Below are 22855 nucleotides of genomic sequence, written 5' to 3'. Positions count from 1 at the left end.
CTGTGTGTTTGAATGTGAGAACCTTAAGGCAGCAGACGGAGCCACCCCCCTGAGCTGTTAGCTGGACTACAGGGGGCCTGGGAGATGCTCTAGGTGGAGAGGTGATGGAGCCTTTGCACCCTCGCCTGGCAGGTGGTGCCTAGGTAAGGACACAGGTGAGGGGGAAGGCCAGAAAGAGCTCTGAGATGATCTGAGGCTCAGGACAGTGTGTTACCAACTGTGCTGGCTGTCAGTGCCCTCAACCCTGGACCCAGATCTTACTCCCACTGTCAACTCGTCCTGAGGACGGTGGGCGCCTGGCGGAAGCTCAGTATTGGCATGTGACTGGACCTTCACCATCCTTCCTAAAGGCCCCGTACAGACACTGTCTCCTGGGGGATTCAGGTCATTCTGCTTTGGAGATCAGGAGACAGAAAACACCCAGATCTGTCCATCCTCTTCCATCTGAGTTTCTCATCACTCATATGTTGGTTATTTTCCATCCAAGGCAAAAGCTCTGGTTTCCCAAATGAACTTTGTTTGGAACTTGATCTTGTGTGAATGGAATTTTGATTTATGGATACAGTGGGATTTCCTACCAGTTTCCACAACAGTGTGATCTAGGAATTGTTTTACTGGTTGAAGCAAGAAATGAAAGTTTAGAGTTAATATTTTAGTGATGATTCTTGGAAGGAAATTGGGAAGTCTCTGAGGAAAGAGGCTTCCCTTCATCTTTGTTTAGCCCATAGCTCCTGGAGCCGACTCATTGGAAAAGACCCTGATGCTGGGAAAGAGTGAAGGTGGAAGGAGAAGGGGACGACAGGATCATATGGTGGATGGTATCACCGACTCAAAGGACATGAGTTTGAGCAAACTCCAGGAGATGGTGAAGGACAGGGGAGCCTGGCATGCTGCAGTCCATGGGGGTGCAGAGCTGGACCCAACTTAGTGACTGAGCAACAACCTGGCATAGCTCCTGACATACAGTCTCTACTTAAAGAATATGCACTAAAATGAGTTTATTTTGAAGATGCTGCTTACTATTAGAATGTTATTCGTGTGTGGCGGGGGATAAAGCTTTAGAAAACAGTTAATGTGTGTTATGTTCTTTTGGGATCTAAACCTTAGAAATCGTACTGGTTCCCTTTGTGTTTTGTCTCAGCACTTCATTGACCCAACCTCTGTAGATGAACAGAAAATTAATCTCCTCTCCTCATCAGGAGATGAGCATACATTCTGAAGCCAGATTGTCTGGATTTGAATCCAGCTCCACCAGCTGAGGCATTTAACCTCTCTCTACCTCCTTTTCTTCATTTATAAAATGAGGATATAATGGACTTGTTTTTAGGACGAGTTAAATTATTTAAAGTACTTAGAACTGTGGCCGCACACAGGAAGTCTTCTCTAGCTCTCAGATATGGTCATTTCAGGGCTTCCCTGGTAGCTCAGCTGGTAAAGGATCTGCCTGCAATGTGGGAGACCTGGTTCAGTCCCTGGGTTGGGAAGATCCCCCCGAGGAGGGCATGGCGACCCACTCCAGTATTCTTGCCTGGAGAATCCCCACGGACAGTCCGGCAGGTTTTGCCAAGAGTCAGACACGACGGAGCGACTCAGCACAGACACATGGCCATTTTTACCCAAATAGTCCCTCTTGTTGGTGCACTGTGCTCCTTCAGTATCCCCGGGGGCGCTCTCCGTGGAATGGTTGGGGCGGCTCCATGGGAACTCTCCCATTGTTTTTTCATTTTTTGTTTTCATTTGGCTGCACCAGGACTTACTTGCATCACGAGGCATCGTTTAGTTGTGCTATGCCAACTCTTAGCATTGGCATGTGAGATCCAGTTCCCTGACCAGAAATGAAAGCGGGCCTCCTGCCTTCGGAGCCTGGAGTCTTAGCCTCTAGACCACCAGGGAAGTCCCAGCCCCCGCTCCCCACCCCCACTGTTAAGTGTGCAGGAGATGCCTCAACGTAACAGAGGTTCGATGCCAAGCCCTGCTGTGCCTGGCATGAGAAAAGCTAAGCACATCCTTTGCCCGGGGCTGTCCTTGGCTTTAAAGTGCAGTGAGAGATTCGGCATCATCGCTGAAGTTCTAGATCAAAGAGGAAATAAACACCTGCCTTCTGGTCCATGTCCACACCTTCAGCGGCAACATGAAAGTAGGTGAGGGAGGCGCTCAGAGAGGCAAGCGGGCGAACCCGTAGTGCTGCTTGCTGTCTCAGCTCTAAGTTTTCCTTACGTGTGGACCACGTGTGCATCTTAGAATGAACTAGCTATATGTTTGCACAGTCACAGACATCTATATTTTCAGCCAGAAATTCTGGAGGATGTGAAGCAGTGGGGGAAATTTTCTGGTTCAATCAAATATGGTAGGTTTTGCAGGGAGATTAAAAAGCAGGCCAGTCAGGTGCCAGGGTGGTGGTGATGGGTACACAGCTTTATACATTTACTAAGAATCGTTAACTGTGTACTTAAAATGAGTGAAATATTTGGTCTGTCAATAAGACCACTTAAAAAAATAACCACTGGGGTCAGAAAAAGGAAACAAGCGTTCATGTCTGCTGTCAGAACTCTTGGCTTTTCTTGGCAATGGTAGAGCAGCTGCAGCAGGTTGAACGAAACTCTTAGAATCTAGAAGCCTCGTGTCAGCTGGCAGATTTACCTTCCACCCGCCATCCATCTCGCCTTACCCCAAGCACCCATGGCAGACACTGTCCCCTGGCTTTAATCAGAGCTGCTAGTGGCAAGTGTGTCTGAATTAGAAATGGCAGGGGCGGTGGGAGGTGTAAACTGGACAGCCTTCGGTTGGTGGGGTCCTTATGAGCAGGGGAGACCCTGAAGAGGCAGGAAGCCAGAAAGGCGATGCCAGCAAAAATTAAAAAAGTGAGCGAGTTCTCTAATCCTCATCCTCCAGCCCCAGGCCACACGTGACATCCCCGAGAAGGTCTCCACATTCCCACCTCCACACCCGGTGCCCCCTGCTTCCCTCTGGGGTACATCTTTCTGCAAGTCCCTGCACCCAACACCCTCCTGCCCTTTCCAAAGCGATTCTCTGAAAGAGGTGCAGATTGGTGATGCTAAGGGAATGGAGACACCTAGGCTGAGGCACCATCAGAGACCTCATGTGTGCTGAGTCGCTCAGTCTTTGTCCTACTCTTTGTGATCCCGTGGCCTGTAGCCCACCAGGCTTCTCTGTCCATGGGATTCTCCAGGCAAGAATACTGGAGTGGGTTGCCATTTCCTCCTTTAGGGAATCTTCCTAACCCAGGGATCAAACTCATGTCTCCTGCATTGCAGGTAGATTCTTTTTTTTTTTTTTCATTTTAATTGGAGGAAGCACAAGCTGGAATCAAGATTGCTGGGAGAAATATCAATAACCTCAGATATGCAGATGACACCACCCTTATGGCAGAAAGTGAAGAGGAACTAAAAAGCCTCTTGATGAAAGTGAAAGAGGAGAGTGAAAAAGTTGGCTTAAAGCTTAGCATTCAGAAAACTAAGATCATGGCATCCAGTCCCATCACTTCATGGGAAATAGATGGGAAGACAGTGGAAACAGTGTCAGACTTTATTGTTTGGGGCTCCAAAATCACTGCAGATGGTGACTGCAGCCATGAAATTAAAAGACGCTTACTCCTTGGAAGGAAAGTTATGACCAACCTAGATAGCATATTAAAAAGCAGAGACATTACTTTGCCAACAAAGGTCCGTCTGGTCAAGGCTGTGGGTTTTCCAGTGGTCATGTACGGATGTGAGAGTTGGACTGTGAAGAAAGCTGAGCGCTGAAAAATTGATGTTTTTGAACGGTGGTGTTGGAGAAGACTCTTGAGAGTCCCTTGGACTGCAAGGAGATCCAACAAGTCCATCCTAAAGGAGATCAGTCCTGGGTGTTCACTGGAAGGACTGATGCTGAAGCTGAAACTCCAGTACTTTGACCACCTGATGTGAAGAGCTGACTCATTGGAAAAGACCCTGATGCTGGGAGGGATTGGGGGTGGGAGGAAAAGGGGACGACAGAGGATGAGATGGCTGGATGGCATCACTGACTTGATGGGCATGAGTTTGTGTAAACTCTGGGAGTTGGTGATGGACAGGGAGGCCTGGCGTGCTGCGATTCATGGGGTCTCAAAGAGTCGGACACGACTGAGCGACTGAACTGAACTGAACTGAATTACTCTACAATATTGTAGTGGTTTTTGCCATACACTGACATGAATCAGCCATAGGTGCACATGTGTTCCCATCCTGAACCCCTCCCACCTCCCTCCCCATCCCATCCCTCAGGGTCATCCCAGTGCACCAGCCCTGAGCACCCTGTCTCATGCATCAAACCTGGACTGGCGATCTGTTTCACATATGGTAACATACATGCTTCAATGCCACTCTCTCAAATCATCCCATCCTCGCCTTCTCCCACAGAGTCCAAAAGTCTGTTCTTTACATCTGTGTCTCTTACTGTCTCACATATAGGGTCATTGTTATTTTTCTAAATTCCATATATATGCATATATATACTGTATTGGTGTTTTTCTTTCTGACTTACTTCATTCTGGATAAAAGGTTCCAGTTTCATCCACCTCATTAGAACTGATTCAAATGCATTCTGTTTAATGTCTGAGTAACATTCCATTGTGTATATGTACCACAACTCTCTTATCTATTTGTCTGCCGATGGACATCTAGGTTGCTCCCATGTCCCAGCTATTGTAAACAGTGTGCAGGCAGATTCTTAACCACTGAGCCACCTGGGACGCCCATCAGACACCTTCAGGATGAGGTTATATAACTCTGCATCTGCGGAGTTTCCAGGCTGCCTGTGTGACCTGGAGTGAGTGCAGGGGGCTGCTCTCCCCACGTGTCACTCCTGCAGGTGCCTGGGAAGGGTGTGAAGATGTGTCCAGGTGAGGGAGGCAGCAAGCCTCCAGAATCGTTTTCTGTGTCCTGCAGGCACGGACATCAACGGGGCCCTGCAGAGGGGCATCCAGCTGCTCAACGACTACGTGGCCCACAATGACATTGAGGACCGCAGCGTGTCCCTCGTGGTCTTCCTGACGGATGGGAAGCCCACCGTCGGGGAGACCCACACCCTCAAGATCCTCAACAACACCCGGGAGGCCGCCCGGGGCCGGGTCTGCATCTTCACCGTGGGCATCGGGGCCGACGTGGACTTCAAGTTGCTGGAGAAGCTGTCCCTGGAGAACTGTGGACTCACGCGGCGAGTCCATGAAGACCACGACGCCCGTGCCCAGCTCATCGGGTCTGTGGTCTGCCTGTGTCCTCAGGGCGAGGGCGGGCAGGGGTGGGCTCAGCCGGAAGCTTGGACGTCAGGCTGGACCCTGAGTCTGTCTGTGTCCTTGGGGTGGGGAGGACAGGCTCAGCGGGAGGCCTGGACATGAGACTGGACCCCAAATCTGATCGTCAGTCTGTTGACAGGTAGTGTTTCTATGCATCTTAAAATCAGGCTGATCTGGGTTCACATTCTGGCCCTGACATGACTTCAGGCCTTAAGACCCTCTGTGCCTGTCTTCTCACCTGTGAAATGAGGATTCTGGCCAGATGATAGAATTTAATGAGAAAAACCATGTGAAGTATTGGCAGGACTGTTAGGGATGCTTGAAATTATATCCTGTGAGGATTTGCTAGAATGGATTAGGCTAGGTAAGAAGGAGTATGCATATTCATGGAATGTGCAGCAGTGCCTATACCCATCTGAAGATCAGTGTCTTGCAGCATCTAAATACTGAAGGTGGATTACCCTCATTCACACTGTGTTACTCCAGAAGCAAAACTGAGACCAGTGGGTGGAACTTGCAGGAAGGAAAATCACGATTTACTGCCAGGAGCTCCCTGGTCCTCCTCAGATCACTGGACAAGAGACGGGGGAGCTTGTGGGGTCGTGAGTTCCCCGTCACCAGTGGTATTCAAGCTTCTGCTGCACGGCTTCCTGTCTGAGATGTTCTGGGGGGAATGTTGGACTTGGCTGCTTTTAAGATCAGCACTCCCTCCCCAACAGCCCATGGTTTCCTCTAAGCCCTGTCCTGCTTGGCGCCCAGGCAGGCCCTGATTCTCCCTCTCCATTCCTCCTCTCCAGGTTCTACGATGAGATCAGGACCCCGCTCCTCTCCGACATCCGCGTGGATTATCCTCCCGGCTTGGTGGAGCGTGCCACCAGGACCCTGTTCCCCAACTACTTCAACGGCTCAGAGATCGTCATCGCGGGGAAGCTGGTGGACAGGGCAATGGACCGGCTGCACGTGGAGGTCACGGCCAGCAACAGTAAGAAGTTTGTGGTGCTCAAGAAGGACGTGCCCGTGGAGCCCCGGGAGGTGGGGATCGAGGTCCCACAGAGCCCCAGGCCCAGGGGGCGCGGCCAGGAGGAGCCCAACCCCCTGGAGCGCCTCTGGAGCTACCTGACCCTGAAGGAGCTGCTGAGCGGCTTGCTGCAGAGCATCGAGGAGCCGGAGAAGCAGCGGCTGAGGCAGGAGGCCCAGGCTCTGGCCGTGAACCACCACTTCCTCACCCCTTTCACATCCATGACGCTGAAGTCAGCACCGCGGACAGAGACCCCGGAGGCCGCCTACGGCATGTCCAGCACGCCCACGGCCACTGGACCTGAAACGGTGATGCAGAGCCTGCGGGGCACACACCTACCGCCAGGTGAGCGCTCACGGGGTCCAGACTGGGCACCCGCATGGCCCTTTCCGGGTCGTCTCTTTTATTTTCTTGCATCGTAATTTTTATAAGCAATGTTCTATTCCTGCAGCTCCTAGCCACCAGTGGGTTAGCTTGTGTTTGTATTGTTATTATAAACCCTGGATTGCTATAGAGAAGTTCAAGAAGGTAAAGTCAGTCTATCGATAAAGTCAGTCATCGTGAGTGCCTATCACGAGCCACAGGAATGAACAGACAAGTCAACAAATATTCATTTTTAAGGGCCTTTCTGTATGTTTTTAAAGATTTACTCATTTTATTTTGGGGGCTGTGGTGGGTCTTCATTGCCGCGTGTGGGTCTTCTCTAGTTGGGGAGAGTGGGGGCTGCTCTCTAGGTGCGGTGTGCAGGCTTGTTTGCGGTGGTTTCCCTTGTTGTGGAGCACAGGCTCTAGGGCACGCAGGCTTCCGTACTTGCAGCTCGTGGCCTCAGGAGTTGCGGCTCCTGGGCTCTGGAGCACGGGCTCAGTAGTTGTGGCGCACGAGCCGAGCTGCTCCACGGCCTGTGGGATCCTTCCCGACCAGGACTCAAACCGGTTTCCCCTGTGTTTCAAGTCTAATTTTTATCCACTGGACCACCAGGGAAGCCCACCTTTCTATATTTGTAAATACTTTCAGTTATGTCATGTGATGCGTATGCTTGATTTTACACAGATAAAAATAAAATTTATATGATAAAATAGGTAAAATATAATGAAATTTTACTATATATTGTATTTTGTTGTTCAGTCACTCAGTTGTGCTCAACTCTTTGTGAGCCCATGGACTGCAGCAGCCAGGCTTCCCTGTCCTTCACTATCTCCCCAAGCTTGCCCAAACTCATATCCATTGAGCTGATGATGCCATCCAACCATCTCATCCTCTGCCACCCCCTTCTCCTCCTACCTTCAGTCTTTCCCAGCATCAGGGTCTTTTCCAATGAGTCAGCTCTTCTTATCAGGTGGCCAAAGTATTGGAGCTTCAGCATCAGTCCTTCCAATGAATGTTCAGGGTTGATTTCCTTTAGGATTGACTGGTTTGATCTCTTTGCTGTCCAGGGGACTCTCAAGAGTCTTATCCAGCACCACAATTTGAAAGCATCAATTCTTTGGCACTCAGCCTTCTGTATTGTCTGACTCTCACATCCATACATGACTACTGGAAGAACCATAGCTGTGACTATACAGACCTTTTTCAATAGAGTGATGTCTGCTTTTTAATACACTGTCTAGCTTTGTCATAGCCCATGTCTTGTATATTTTATGAATTTTACTTTTAATGTTTTCATTTAAATTTTATTTTTAAAATTTTAATTTTGTTGGCAATGAAATACAATTCATGAAATTTTATTTTATTTTAGATATTATTTAAATTATATAGGAGAAACTAAGTTCTTCTATATAAGAGAATCCATAGTTGAAACAGAAATTTTTTATTATTTTTTATTTTTTATTATTTTTCAGGGGAAATTAGTAGAAACAAGAATAACAGGGACTTCCCTGGTTCTCCAGTGATTAAGAATCCACTTTCCAATGCAAAGGGCACAGATTCAATTCCTGGTCAGGAAACTAAGATCCCACATGCCTCAAGGTGCAGCAAAAAAAAAAGGGGGGGGGGGAAAGGGCAGGAAAAGTAATTTAACCAAAGCAAAGGGTTATATTCTCACTCATATCTGCTTGTGGAAAACAGTACTTTTTTCAGATGTTTTTATTAACTTCCTGCTGGGTTCACATGTCCTAAGGTGAGGGAATTGACATGAACACCAGGCTTCACGTGATCCTCATATTCTAAACTCTGAGAATCACCTGGAGAGAATCACGGTGGAGAGAGCACAACCTTAGGATCCAGAGGGTTTCAGCTCGTGGCTCCTCCTAGCCAGCTGTGGCCTGGGGCGGGTTTCTGAACCTCTCTGATCTCCTGTTCTCTCACCTGTAAAATGTAGATAGTGATGTCTTTCCTGAAGGGCTGTTGCAAGGATTAATGGGCAGCATAAGTACATAATGAGTGTTCCACATAGGTTAGATACCCCCTCCCATGAGGAGTGCAGAACTAGAAATTTATCGAAAAGTGCAGACTCTGATGGAGAGGTGAAAATTGCTACATCGCATTTTTAGAAAGAGTGGACCTTGTCTTGGCAAAACTAGGACAGTATTCATTCTGGTGAAAAGGATGAAGAATAAGTAAGTTGCATGGTGCTGTGAGTTCATGCTACAAGATCTGTGCCACATCCAGGGAAAATGGCTTTTCTGAGTAACATCTTGATTTGATGTTAGTAACTCAAATTTCTACAGCTTTAGGAGACAGCAAACTCATAAATGACACGGGACTCAGAGAGTCAAGAACACAGATGAGGGAATAACCAACTGATTGAGCAAAAGACTCATTAGACATAAAATTTTACTGAAGCATCAGTTAGTATTCAGGACAGTTTCCTCCTTTTGTTTAAAGCTCTGATGATTTTTTAATTTTAAGATTTTCTGAGTGTCTGTGACAGCTTAAGGCTCCCAAAGCAGGCATCCAGACTGAGAAGTCACTTCTCCCGTGTGTTTGATCTGATTCGTCCACGTCCTGCTGATGAGGGGTCAGTTAGAGAAGGGGGCACTTAAAACATTCAGGTACTGTGATCTTCATTTTCTGGGTGCAAAAATCAGTGAAGCAGAAACATCAGAGGAGCATAATCCTGTTAATACAGACAGCCCGAAACAAGGTATTAACTTTATTTTATTGACAGAAAGTAATTTACTTTTGGGTTATTCTTTAATACTTATTTTTGCTGCTGCTTTGTGAATTGTGTTTACACTCACAGCTCTAGACCTGGATTGTCATGATTATCTTTTTCTTTTACATTTTTGTATCTTTTTGGTTGTTGTAAAGTGCTATTTTACAAAAAAACATGTTAAATAAAATTTACCATCATAACCGTTTTTCCATTCTTTTTTTGAAATTGACGTGTAGTTGATTTACAAAGCAGTGTTGATTTCTGCTAAACGGCAAAGTGATTCAGTTATGCTTATGTACATTCTTTATTTTTAGTCTTTTCCGTTATGGCTTATCATAGGATATTGAATGTGGTTCTCTGTGCTATGCAGTAGGGCCTTGTTGTTTATCCATTTTACATGTAAAAGCTTACATCTGCTGACCCCAACCTCTCACCCTGACCCCTCCCTCTTGGCGAAGCCAGTCTGTCCTCTACATTGTAACCATTTTTAAGTTTACAGCTCAGTAGTGTCAAGTATACTCACATCCTTGTGAAACAGATCTCCAGAAGCTTTTCATCTTGCAAATCTAAAACTCTGTCCCCATTAAACCATTCTGCTTTCCCCCTCCCCCATAACTATAGACTATTTTCTGCATTTTTCCCTATTATATACACAGAAATCATAGGCAAGAAGAATATTATTTAATTTATAAAGGAATAAAATAGTTCCCCTCCTTATGTTACACCTTCACTTTGTGTTGGGAGGCCAAGCTCCTGTAAAACAAATATTTTTAAATGGTCACAAATGTATTGAAAGCTGTATTTGACTCATCTCAACTCTCTATATTTCTCACTTCCTCCCCTTTAATAAATAACAATGGTGGGTCTCTTCTTTCTCCTCTCTAGGACCTGCTGTCAAGAAACCATACAACCCAAGGATTAAAATCTCCAAAACATCAGGTAAAGGAAAGAATATGCTTGTGTGTGACTGAGAGTTGAAATATTTAGGACTAAGATGACCGGGAATTCCCTGAAGCCAGTTAGATCAGCTCACAGAACAGGATGGGAGGACCTATATTTATCTCGCTCAAGTGTGCAGCGCGGGGGCAGTTCTCGAAACTGTCATTACACCATCACATAGGTCCTGAGGACTCTAGCAGGAGCCCTGGTAGATGGGTGGGTTGGACAGAGGCACACGTGCATCGTGATTGAGTTGAAAAGACGTCTGTTTTTAGAGATCTGAAGTATGCTCGCTTCCAGCTTCTGGTGTTACAGTTATCTGCCACAGTGCACACTTTTTAAACAGTATTATTTTATTATTTTCATAATCCTTGGCTTTGGAAGGGAAGCGCAGATAACAATACCACAAAATTTTCCTTGGCCAGCTTCCTGGGATTATAATAAAAATCTGGATGGAATAATGACCCATGCTCTGGGCTTTATTCTTCAAGTGTACACATCTGCCTTTGTAAGCCCTCCTTATTGCCTTGCTGCTGATGTACCGGGCATGCAGGTTCGCATGGCCAGGGACAGTCTGGAGATTAGCTCTGGACAGAGGAAACACACCATCCCCGTGGGTAGGGTGTCATTCCTTAGAGCACACACGTGTTATGGAATGCAAGAAAACTTTCCTCTTGGATACTGAGCAGAGTAATGACTTCCAGACCTCTCATCTCTTTTTTTGGAGCAAGCAACATCTTCCCTTGTAAAGGAATTTGGAAGATTTGAGTACAAATGATGTGGTGTGAGCACAGCGCTCTCAGAGAACTGTCACATAGTTATATGCATACCCACAGAGTGCCAAAAATATGCACTTTTATCTTCAGTGGTTGTCATTTTTTCATCTACAAAAGACCAGTACCTTGTATGTCTTCATTACATTGTCCTTCACTGGATGCTTGAGGCACTTTACAGTGAGATCAACCAGATTCTTCCAGAGGCCCCTCTGAGTCAGGCTGGGGGCAGAATGGGTTTCTCAGCAGTTCCTCCAAGACCCTTAATTGGCTCATAGCTTGATAACACTGAACTCCTGGCACACCACCTCTCACCATGTACAAATGGTGGAATATATACATACACAGGAAAATCAGTCCTGTACATGCATATGCATGTACACATGAAGTAGAGGGGAATTCAGGAGCATGTTGTGTTTGGTATAGAGAGAGAAACGAACTCTCCAATCTTGTGGGAAAAGTGAACGGATGTAGACTCTTGGGAAATATTTTGTCTGTACAGTGAGAGGCAAGACCATCCATCTTTAGCAGAGGTGAAAATGAGGGGGACAGGCGAGGCGCAGGGCCAGCCAAGCGTCGTGGTCTCATCTGCGGACAGAATTTTGAGACGGTAAAGGCAGTGGGACCCAGAGGAGGAGCTGCCTTGGCCATTGCTGACTGGCGGCCCTTCACTTGTCACCAGCTCTAAATTGGGCTCAGTCATTGCCACTCACGCAAGGCTGTGTCCAGCTGGCTCTGGGAATGTCTCCAGGGCCGTGGCTCTCCAGTCACAGGACAGGACGTTCTCATCCACATCTCCTCAGCAGGCTGGTCTGAGCCGACAGAAGGGGTTAGGAGCAGCCACACAGGGAATTGAAGAACGTGGGTTCAGTAGTCACGGGGGTGTAGAGTGAGAGGCCCCGCTTACTGCAGTTGACTGCAGTCAGTTGACGGCAGTGTCGTGACAGGAGCATTGGATTTGAATTTAGGGGACCTGCATTCAAATATTTACTTTCCACAAGCTACCTGTGTAACCACTGCATCTCTTCATCTCCCAGTCATCTTCCTCGTGTTGTCACAGAGGACCTGCCATTGACAGGGTTAAGTCAACAACACAAGAGACATAGGAAAAGAGTGCTTACACAGGGAAGGTGCCCAATCAATGTCTCTTGTTTCTTTTTCTCTCCCGTTCTTGCCCTGGCCTGGCAGCGGATGGAGACCCTCACTTTGTTGTGGATTTCCCCATGAGCAACCTCACTGTCTGTTTCAACATCGATGGAGAACCCGGGCACATCCTGAGGCTGGTCTCTGATCACGCGGACTCCGGTAAGTTCTGCCGGGAAAGTAGATCTTGCGTTTGGGGACTAGAAATAAATAAATCATAATCTTTGCATTTTACCCCACTCCTCATGGTGTCATGGCATCTGGTCCCATCACTTCATAGCAAATAGATGGGGAAACAGTGGAAACAGTGACAAACTTTATTTTGGGGGGCTCCAAAATGACTGCAGATGATGACTACAGCCATGAAATTAAAAGACGCTTGCTCTTTGGAAGAAAAACCATGACCAACCTAGACAGCATCTTAAAAAGCAGAGACGTTAAATTTGCCAACAAAGGTCCCTCTAGTCAAAGCTATGGTTTTTCCAGTAGTCATGTATGTATGTGAGAGTTGGACTATAAAGAAAGCTGAGCACTGAAGAATTGATGCTTTTGAACTGTGGTGTTGGAGAAGACTCTTGAGAGTCCCTTGGACTGCAAAAGATCCAACCAGTCCATCCTAAAGGAAATCAGTCCTGAATATTCATTGGAAGGACTGATGCTGAAGCTGAAACACCAATACTTTGGCCACCTGATTCGAAGAACTGACTCATTTGAAAAGACCCTGATGCTGGGAAAGATTGAGGGCAGATGGAGAAGGGAATAACAGAGGATGAGATGGTCAGATGGCATCACCAACTCAATGCACATGAGTTGAGTAAACTCTGGGAGTTGGTGATGGACAGGGAGGCCTGGTGTGCTGCAGTCCATGGGGTCCCAAAGAGTCGGACATAACTGAGTGACTGAACTGAACTGAATCTTTGGATTTTACCCAACTGCTTATGGTGTCCCAGAGTCTTCAAATCAGGAGTAGTGGAAACTAGTGGATCAGAAATACTGTGTCGGGGCCACACGAGAGTTTTTGGAACAAAAGCAGACAAACATGTCAACCCCCTTTTATTTTCTATTTTTTAACTTTTTTTTCACTTTTAAATTTTTGTTGGAGTATAGTTGATTTACAATGCTGTTTTAGTTTCAAGTGTGCACAAAGTGAGTCAGTTCTACACATACATATATCCACTCTTTTTTTTTTTAGATGCTTTTCCCATATGTTGTTGTTCAGTTGCTAAGTTGTGTCTGACTCCTTGCAACCCCATGGCCTGCAGCACGCCAGGCTTCCCTGTCCTTCATTATCTACTGGAGCTTGGTCACACTCATGTTCATTGAGTCAGTGATGCCATCCAACCATCTCATGCTCTGTCATCCCCTTCTCCTCCTGCCCTCAATCTTTCCCAGAATCAGGGCGTTTTCCAATGAGTCAGCTTTTCCCATCAGGTGGCCAAAGTATTGGAGCTCCAGCATTGGCATCAGTCCTTCCAATGACTATTCAGGGTTGATTTGCTTTTGGGTTGACTGGTTTGATCTCCTTGCTGTCCAAGGGGCTGTCAAGAGTCTTCTCCAACACCACAGTTCAAAAGCATCAATGCTTCAGTGCCCAGCCTACTTTGGGCTTCTTTTTCCCATACAGGCCGTTACAGATTATTGAGCAGAGGTCCCTGTGCTCTATAATAGGTCCTTGTTGTTTATCTGTTTTATATATAGGCGTGTGTATATTTTCATGGAAACCTGCATCAGCTTCTACCCAGGACATTGGCCAAAAATCACTTACACGTTCCTGCATTCATTCATTCATCCACTAGGCACTGAGTGGTCCCTCCATGATAGCTGAAGTTCTTGGCTCTAGAAACACAGGAGAAGCAGGAAATTCTAATGAGATAGCTTCATGTGAAATTGGGGTCACTTTGCCTAACCGCTGCTCTCTTCCCCTCCGCCTGTGAGGTGTGACGGTGAATGGAGAGTTGATTGGGGCCCCTGCTCCTCCAAACGGCCACAAGAAGCAGCGCACCTACTTCCGTACCATCACCATCCTCGTCAACAAGCCGGAGAGGTCTTACCTGGAGATCACGCCCAGCAGAGTCATCGTGGATGGTGGGGACAGGCTGGTCCTCCCCTGCAACCAGAGCGTGATCGTGGGGCGCCGGGGGCTGGAGGTGTCCGTGTCCGCCAATGCCAACGTCACCGTCAGCATCCAGGGCACCGTGGCCTTTGTCGTCCTCCTCCACCTCTACAAAAAGCCAGCCCCTTACCAGCGCAACCACCTGGGCTTCTACATCGCCAACAGCCAAGGCCTCTCCGGCAACTGCCATGGCCTGTTAGGTAGGTGGCTGCTCCCCATGACGGTCACAGCACAGAGTTCAGCTTCCCAAGGCGAGCCTGACGCTGCCCATGCCTTGACTTGACTGAGAAATTCCAGAGAACTGTGGTCTCGTTTTTAAATTTATATTTTGGCTGTGCTGGGTCTCTGCTGCTGGGTGTGGGCTTTTCTCCGCGTTGGCAAGCGGACGCTGTGCTCCAGTTGCCGCATTCTCCGGCTTCTCGTTGTGGTGACTTCTCTTGTTGCAGAGCATGGGCCCTAGACACGTGGGCTTCAGTAGTTGTGGTGCATGGACTTGGTTGCACCAAGGCATGTGGGATCTTCCCAGACCAGGGATCAAACCCGTGTCGCCTGCATTGGTAGGAGGATTTTTAACCACTGGATCACTAGGGAAGTCCAGGAATGTGGTCTTTATGTAGCTTATGAAAAGTCTATTTCTTTCTCTATCTCTTTTTTTTCCTTTTTAACCATTTTTTTGTGCCTTGCCTGGTGGCTCAGACGGTAAAGAACCTGCCTGCAGTGCATGCGACCTGGTTCAGTCCCTGGATCGGGAAGATCCCCTGGAGAAGGCAATGGCTGCCCACTCCAGTAGTCTTGCCTGGAGAATTCCATGGACAGAGTTGCTGCAAATGGCAAAATTTCATGCTTTTTCATGGCCGAGTAGTATTCCATTGTATATACACCACATCTTTGTCCATTCTTCAGGTGATGGACACTCAGGTTGCAACTCTATCTTGGAAGTTGTAAATAGTACTGCTGTGAACTTTGGGGTGCACGTATCTTTTCAAATTAGTGTGAAAAGTGTATTTTTTGCTTCATGACTGCTTTCTAGAGTAGGTATGAACTTTACTAATTTTCACTCACTTTCGGGGAAAGGGAGCAAAGAAGTGGGGCATCCTTCTCTCCAGGTCTGGTTCTTTACTCTCAGGGAGAACGTGCAAAACCAGAGCAACCCACAGCCCAGCACCTGGTGGGCCCGCTCTGCCTGGCTTCCCTCCACGTGCCATTTCATGTGGGCCCTTTGCCCACAAGTAAGGAGGGGGCCGCTGCCAGGGCCGGGTTTAGAAAGCAGGGTTTCCTGGCACTCGACCTGGATGTCTCAGTGCAGCCTGCCTGCCAAGCGCGAGCTCCTCTCGTGGACACACAGCTTGGTTTCTTCGGCCTCTGTGATGTCCTGGCTTGACCTGGAGAATTCCGACACTGCTTCCCACACCCACTAAGTGCGCACACGGACAGGGTCCCCGGAGTGGGGAGCGGGGTGGGGAAGACTGGACCTTCCTTCTCTGTTTATTCACCCTCATCTCATCCTCCTGCCTGGGTATCTGTGTTTCTATTTTATAATTTTCACATGTTTATTTTTGGCTGCGTTGGGTCTTGGCTGCTACATGGGCCTTTCTCTAGTTGCAGTGAGTGGGGGCTACTCTCTGGTTGCAGTGCTCAGGCTTCTGGTTGCAATGGTTTCCCTGTGGCCAAGCTCAGGCTGTAGGGCGAGTGGGCTGCGGGAGTTGTGGCTGCCGGGCTCTAGAGCACAGGCCCAATAGTTGTGGAGCACCGGCTTACTTGGTCCAAGGTATGTGGGATCTTCCTGGATCCGGGATTAAACCAATGTCCCCTGCATCGGCAGGTGAATTCTTTACCACTGAGCCACCAGCCACCCTGGTTTTGTTTGTTTATTTAAATATTTATTTAGCTGCACCAGTTCTTAATTGCAGCATTCAGGATCTAGTTCCCTGATCGGGGATCAAACCCAGGCTCCCTGCATTGGGAGCGCGGAGTCTTAGCTACTGGACCACCAGGGATGCCCCCCGGGGAATCTCTGTTTACAGGTGGGGCATCTTTCCTGTGTTGGCTTCCAGAAGTGGAGGCTGGGACGAACACAGCCTCAGATCTCTCCTCTCTACACGCCCTCCAGACACCGGTGCAGGTGCCTCTGGGGGGGTCCCGCCCAGGATCGCAGTCACCACCTTGACAGTGGCGTCATACATCCCCTTCCTCTGGGTCACATCTGGGCATATGTCGGTCACCAGCACCCAAATCGAAGTCAGGTGTTGTTCAACTGCGTTGCTCGCACTTGACCTAGACCTGATGTCTTTTGTGCCCTCTCAGGTCAATTCCTGAAGCAGGAGGCCAGACTCACAGGGCTCAGCAAGAGCCCTGCCCATCCTCCGGTTCCCGAGGCAGGGGAGAGGTCGGAGGCCGTCCTTGAGGTTAAAGGCCACCAGGTCCCGGTGATCTGGAAGCAGAGGAGGATCTACAACGGGGAGGAGCAGGTGGACTGCTGGTTTGCCCGGAACAACGCTGCCAGCCTGATCGACGGGGAGTACAAGGACTACCTGGCAGCCCATCCTTTCGACTCCGAGACCACCTTCGGCCCCGGCCCCTCCCAGGGACTCTGACAGCACAGCCGGAACGCAGGAGTGCACGGCAGGGGACCCCGTGGTCTGGCTCTCGGCCGGTAGCCACCACCCTGACCTCAGTCCTAGTGGCGGGGAGGTCTGCCGTCTGCTTGAAAAGAGAGTCGGGTCAGGCCCCTGAAGGGAGGATGGGATTTTCCCCTTTCCCCATCTCCCTCATCTCCAGTAGAGAAAGATGGTGGCACCAAGGGACCAGTCACAGCTAAAAGCAAGTCTCTATCTTGTCCCATCTGGCTTGTCCACCTCACCACCGACCCTAAGGTGACTGATGAAGGAAGGTCTGGTCTGTGTTCTCTGTGGAAATGGCCAAGTTCGGGCACTCTGCTCTGCGCCTCATACTAATGCTTAGGGATCTCTCCTCCTAGTCTGGCTGCGTCCTCCAGACATGCGGCCAACCTCTGCCTCAGGGGAGCCTTTCCCTGGGCTCAGCGCCCCCAGTATTGCAAACAGCACACAGACTGGATCATTGTAAACCCCTCGGCCTGGCTTTAGCAGAGGATTTTCTTCTGCTGTGATGTATTACCCTTGAAAATTTGTTTTCATTTAAAAAAAAAAAATCAATTCAAAATAGAAACACTGCATTCCAGATACCAACATTCTTCTAACAGGCTCTGTAAACCCCTTGTCTTTTGCTGGTGAAATTCTCCTATTTATTCCGGAAAGCTGATAATAAAAAGGGCGGCCCACGTGGGAGTATTTCACTGGCCCGTCTCGGAGCTGGAGTGCCAGCCAGCTGCATGATGAATCTTCTACTTGGCTCTTCCAGCCTGGTCCTGCTTCCAGCCCGGTTTGCTCGAGGTCCCCAGGAGGCGATGAGTTAGGCTATTGCAGAACGGGGAGGGGGAGGGATTGGATCAGCCCAGAGCTGACCTACAGGGATCAAACTCTCAGCAGGAAGCATGGATGATGGGCTTACAGACCTAAGAGGCCCACATCCCAGACCCTCGAGGCTGGAAGTCAGTGTGAGCGAGGGGCTGGGGACACATGTGATTCCATCAGGAGAGGTTACAGTCAGGGGTCGGGGATGATCTCAGAAGTCAGTGACATCACCCTCCTTCTTGCAGGAGCTGTGAAGCCTGCTACGTCATCAGGGGGACGGGAGGCCGGTAGTGGCCTCCGGACGTCTTTTCTTACCCCCAGCTTGTGCTCCGCTTGGTCTTCTCTGGACCACAGAGGTCGTCCTGTAAGTCTGGCCCTCACAGCACTCGGGGCGCACATGGACACGGAGGGCCCGGCAGCCGGCAGCGGGGGCGGAAAGATTTGGGTCAGAGAAATGGAATATTTTAATGGCAGACTGAATAGAATAAAGGCTTTTGTGCTGGTTTCATGGCAGTCCCGTCCAGGAGGGAGTGACTCTAGAACTTCATACCATATGGAAGCCAGCAGCACTTGGAGAGAAATCAGAGTTAAGAAAATTGTTTATCATCTTGGCCCTCCCGTGGGAAACATTCGTGAGCAGCAACATGAGCTGCCCGTGTTTCTGCGGACCAGGCTCCTGCAGGAGGTGAAGGTGGTGCCGGGGCTGAGCCGGGGGCTGCGGGCTGGAGGGGTGGTCGGTTCTGTCTTGGGGTCTCCGATCCTCTCCACTCCGGGAGCCCACCAGCCCAGAGCCAGCAGCTGTCTTATTTTGGACTCAACTTAGCTGCCTTTCCGTGCCCGCGGTGTGAACGCACCAGTCCAGGCCGCTGACAGCTGATTCCATATTTCAGAGGGAGAGGAAGAGCGGGAGGCGGGCTGGCAGGGGCCTGGGCAGGCTCTGCAGAGTCCTTCCTGTTCCGTAGACCTTGGCCCCAGCTGGGCAGACGACCCTGCGGCCACTGGGCCAGGAGCCAGGCTCTGTGTTCCAGGCATGGCCTCAGCTGCAGACAAGACAAGAAGCTATTCCTGCAGAACTAGATACTACAATGAGGCGCCCCTCCCTTACTCACCTATTCAGGGAGAAAAAAAATCCATTTTGTAAAAGTATTAGGTTGAAATTTCATTTTAACATTTTTACTTTAGATACATCCCACTTTTCTTTCTTCTCCTCTTCCATTGTATATCTTCTCTTTTTTCTTTTTCGCAAAAAGTATGTACTAGGACATTTTCTGTTTCAGCCAGAGACTATGAGATTTGTGGGCCCCAAACTCCACACCAAAGTTATCCTTCAGGTTTTTTTTTTTTAAACTTGATTGAAAAAAATGTCATATTATCTGTTGGTCACGTGTCTCATGAAGCGCAAGATCTTTTCAAATAAACTTAAGTCCCCTACATACAAACGAGTTCCATTCTGAGAGCGCATTTGTAAGTCCAGTTTGTTCATCAGTCCAGGTGGGTCCAGGTACCCAACTAACACAATCGGCTATATAGGACTGTACTGTAATAGATTTATAATGCTTTTCACTCAAATAGTACATAAAAAACAAACACAAAAAAGAAAGCAACTATGCTCCAATAAAATTAACTTTAAAAAATAATTGTTAAGAAATGAGACATTTTTAATCTTAGAGTACCTTGAAAAGTACAGAAGTACAGCTGGCATACAGAAGCATATGTGAATCTTTGAAAGCTCGTCAGCTCACAACTTGAAGGTCTATATGTAGAGGACTTAACGGTAAATGCAGTGGCAAGGGGGGATTCTGTTCTGCAGGGCGGGACACGGAGGCAGGGGGCAGGTGGGTGATTTCCCCCCACGTCATACAAGACCTAGAGCAGGACCAGGCTGAGTCTCCAGAATCCATTCATTAGCTTTGATGCACTGTCGTCATCTGGACAATCATTTATTTTCCTTGAGCATTTAAAAATAATGTGGGGTCAAGGATACTCAATGAGCAGTTCAACGAGCTAGAGAAGTCTGTTGCAATAATGAGGGTTTAAACCTCAAGTTAATTCATCACCATTGTCAGTAAGTCCTGACTATTGCTAGGCTGGGCTCTCTAGCAAGCCTCCAACCCTGGGTTCCTAATCCTCTCCCTCACCTGAAAAAGAGAGACATCTCCATGTGTTGTCTTTAAGGGCCTCCAGATGTAGTTTCACATTCCCTGAATAAAACGGACTGAAGTTCTCTACTCATTAGATGCTTTATCTTCCATTTGCCTTTTCGCTGGTTTACTAGTCTAGGATGCAGGGCGTATGCGTTGGGAGGACAACCCTTCCCGAACCTCCATCACTCTGGGCTGCGTGGTGCTGGTCTCTGGGAGACATCACCTCTGTTTCTATCAGATGAAACATTAGATCTTTAGTTGAATCAGGTATCCCCGCAGGTGGACTACAGACAGGTTTCATTTTCTTTACGTTTACATCTTGGCTGTCCTGAGTGCTATGGGCAGAAAGTTTGTGTCCCTCTGAATTCATGTGCTGAAGCCTAAATCAGACTCCCAAGGTGATGGCACTAGGCGGTGCGATACTAGGGAAGGGATGAGGGCGTGAGGATGGGGCCCTTGTGATGGGATTGGTGGCTGGTGGTTTAGTCGCTTAGTCATGCCCAACTCTTGTGATCCCGTGGACTGTAGCCCACTGGGCTCCTCTGTCCATGGGATTCTCCAGGCAAGGATAATGGAGTGGGTTGCCATTTCCTTCTCCAGGGGATCTTCCCAACCCAGGGATCGAACCTGAGTCTCTTGCATTGCAGACAGATTTTTTTACCACTGAGCCACCAGGGAAGCCCTTTGTGACAGGATTAGTGCCCTTCTAAGAAGAGACATGAGAGAGATGATTTTTCTATTCTCCACCCTTTGAGCACTAGAAGGAACACCTTCCACCTTCTAAAATCAAGAACTGGGCTCTCATCAGACACCAAGTCAGCCGGCACCTTCATCTTGGATTTCCCAGCCTCCAAAATTGGGAGAAATAAATATCAGTTGTATGAGCCACATTCTCTATGGCATTCTTTTTTTTTTTTTTTAAGATTTATTTGTTTATTTCTGGCTATGCATGTTCTTCATTGCTGCGAGCAGACTTTCTCTAGTTGTGGCAAGCGGGGCCTCCCTTCACTGTGGTGTGCAGGCTTCTCACCGTGGTGCTTTCTCTTGTTGCGGAGCACAGGGTATATGTGGGCTTCAGTGATTGCAGCTTGAGAGCTCTAGAGCACAGGCTCAATAGCTGTGGTACCCAGGTTTAGTTGCTCCAAGGCATGTGGATCTTCCAGGATCAGAGATCGGACCCATGCCCCCTGCATTGGCCGGTGGATCTTCAACCACTAGGGAAGCCCCTGTGGTATTCTGGATTGAGCAACCTGAGCTGACCTAGACGCTGACTCATTTAAGATGTGAATTCCTTTTCTTTTCTTCAAGCTACCCCAAATGTATACAATGTTACTACTAAATCCACAGGACTCTTGGAACCATTCATGCATGATCCAACTAAAGTCAACAGCAAATAAAAACACAGCTAAGCAAACACTTAGGATTGTGACTTTAAATATTTATTCTCTTCAGTTTAAAATAACAAGTAAGGCACGAGCTAGTTCACCTTCAAGAAGCATTTTCCTTCCACAAAAAATTTGTAAAAGAATAACATATAAAAACAAACAACACCTTGGTGTATTTGTTTTGAGGGGAAATGACTAGAGAGAATAAAACTTGTTGATTCTAACTACACCGTTTGTAGGAATTTCTGAATTCCATAGAAATATATGTAAATAGAGCAAGTGACTTGACCCTGGAAGAATCATGTGGAAACAGGGCAAATTGCTGTATGGAACAGCCAATGTACATCAGCCATCTCTGACCTTTTATTAAACTGTGAAATTCATAGAGAAGTGCCTTAAGCTTCAGTCCCTTACCTTCCAGGGGTGTGGGCATCCCAACCCTTTTATCACCTTCTTCTTGGGTCACTCGCCTGCCCATCACCTTGCTCAGTACTTCTGCCACTGGCTCAGGGCATTTCTCAATTGTGTTTTTGGCATTTCTACCTCCAGTTCCTGAGGTCCTGCCAGATCTTGCTTAGATGTTAGATTCTGAATCAGAACCAGAGCAGACCTACAGAAGGAGTGAGGCTGTGTTAAACAGAAAACCAGCCAACGCTTTATCTCGAGGGCATGAAATCAACCTCTCCTGGTTTTGGCTTCGGCTTCGTCTCTAATGAAGGGGCTGAACAAGGTAACATGCTCGGATCCCATGATCTTTATCTTCTGACAGCATGGAAATCCTGCCAGAGAACTCTGCAGAGGCCCAGCTGTGAAGGGAGGCAGGAGGTGGGGAAAATGTTCCAAAGATGGAGTGTATTCAGCTGCAAGGAAGAAGCGCGTATTCAGAGGCTCCCACAGGAAAAGTCTTTTCTGCAATGTTAAGTAGCTGGGGACAGCTTATGGATCGAAGTCATCTTCATACTCCGTTCAGTTTTTGACTGGTGCCCTATAGATTCGGGGGCTACTGAGACCCCACGGTGGATGATGCTGGGCGGACCTGCAGATTCCTCTCTCCCTGCACCCTGGCTGGGTCTGTCTCCAGCCCTGCATCCTTCACTTGTGCCCCAGGTATGGATGCCCCGGGAAATCACAGAGCTCTGCCGTAGGTCCCTTCAGCCAGCCGGGCTCCTGCTGGCCTTTAGCAAAACTTAATGTTTTTCTTGAAGCGCATCGGCCTCCATGGCACCTGTGTTCTGCTTCAGCTTTCTAGACTACCTCACTCCACAGCTCTCCACAGAAATTCACCTCCTTCTATGCCGAGGAAACTGTAGAGGGACTACCCCCCTATCATTACTGTGTCTGGTAGCATCTCCATCTCCTGCCTCCCAGTGTAACGGTCCACCTTCTTCCGGGCTCCATTCTTCTTGCTCCCTCCGTGCACTAGTCTCAATGATTTCTTGTCTTTCTAGAATCTCTAGACTCCTACTCCCCAGAGGTTCTTCCCTCTTGGATTCAGATACCCTTCCAGAAGTCTCCAGTGCGTGTCGCTGGCCAGGCTCCATGG

General features: G+C 48.3%; 1 protein-coding gene across 1 annotated transcript in view; it reads left to right on the top strand.

The window, feature by feature from the left end:
• ITIH5 (inter-alpha-trypsin inhibitor heavy chain 5) overlaps positions 1-21347 on the top strand; it is an 86116-nt gene extending 64769 nt beyond the window's left edge. Inside the window, exons 9-14 of the mRNA XM_070471951.1 lie at positions 4926-5235; positions 6070-6635; positions 10270-10323; positions 12285-12401; positions 14175-14552; positions 16657-21347. Of these exons, the coding sequence (XP_070328052.1) occupies positions 4926-5235; positions 6070-6635; positions 10270-10323; positions 12285-12401; positions 14175-14552; positions 16657-16946 (1715 nt within the window). The 3' untranslated portion in view covers positions 16947-21347. The remainder of the gene's footprint in view (positions 1-4925; positions 5236-6069; positions 6636-10269; positions 10324-12284; positions 12402-14174; positions 14553-16656) is intronic.
• The last annotated feature ends 1508 nt before the right edge of the window (positions 21348-22855 follow it).

The sequence above is a fragment of the Odocoileus virginianus genome, chromosome 9 (genome assembly GCF_023699985.2).
Source record: "Odocoileus virginianus isolate 20LAN1187 ecotype Illinois chromosome 9, Ovbor_1.2, whole genome shotgun sequence".
NCBI classification, from domain to species: domain Eukaryota; kingdom Metazoa; phylum Chordata; class Mammalia; order Artiodactyla; family Cervidae; genus Odocoileus; species Odocoileus virginianus.
This window is presented reverse-complemented; position numbering and strand designations above follow the sequence as displayed.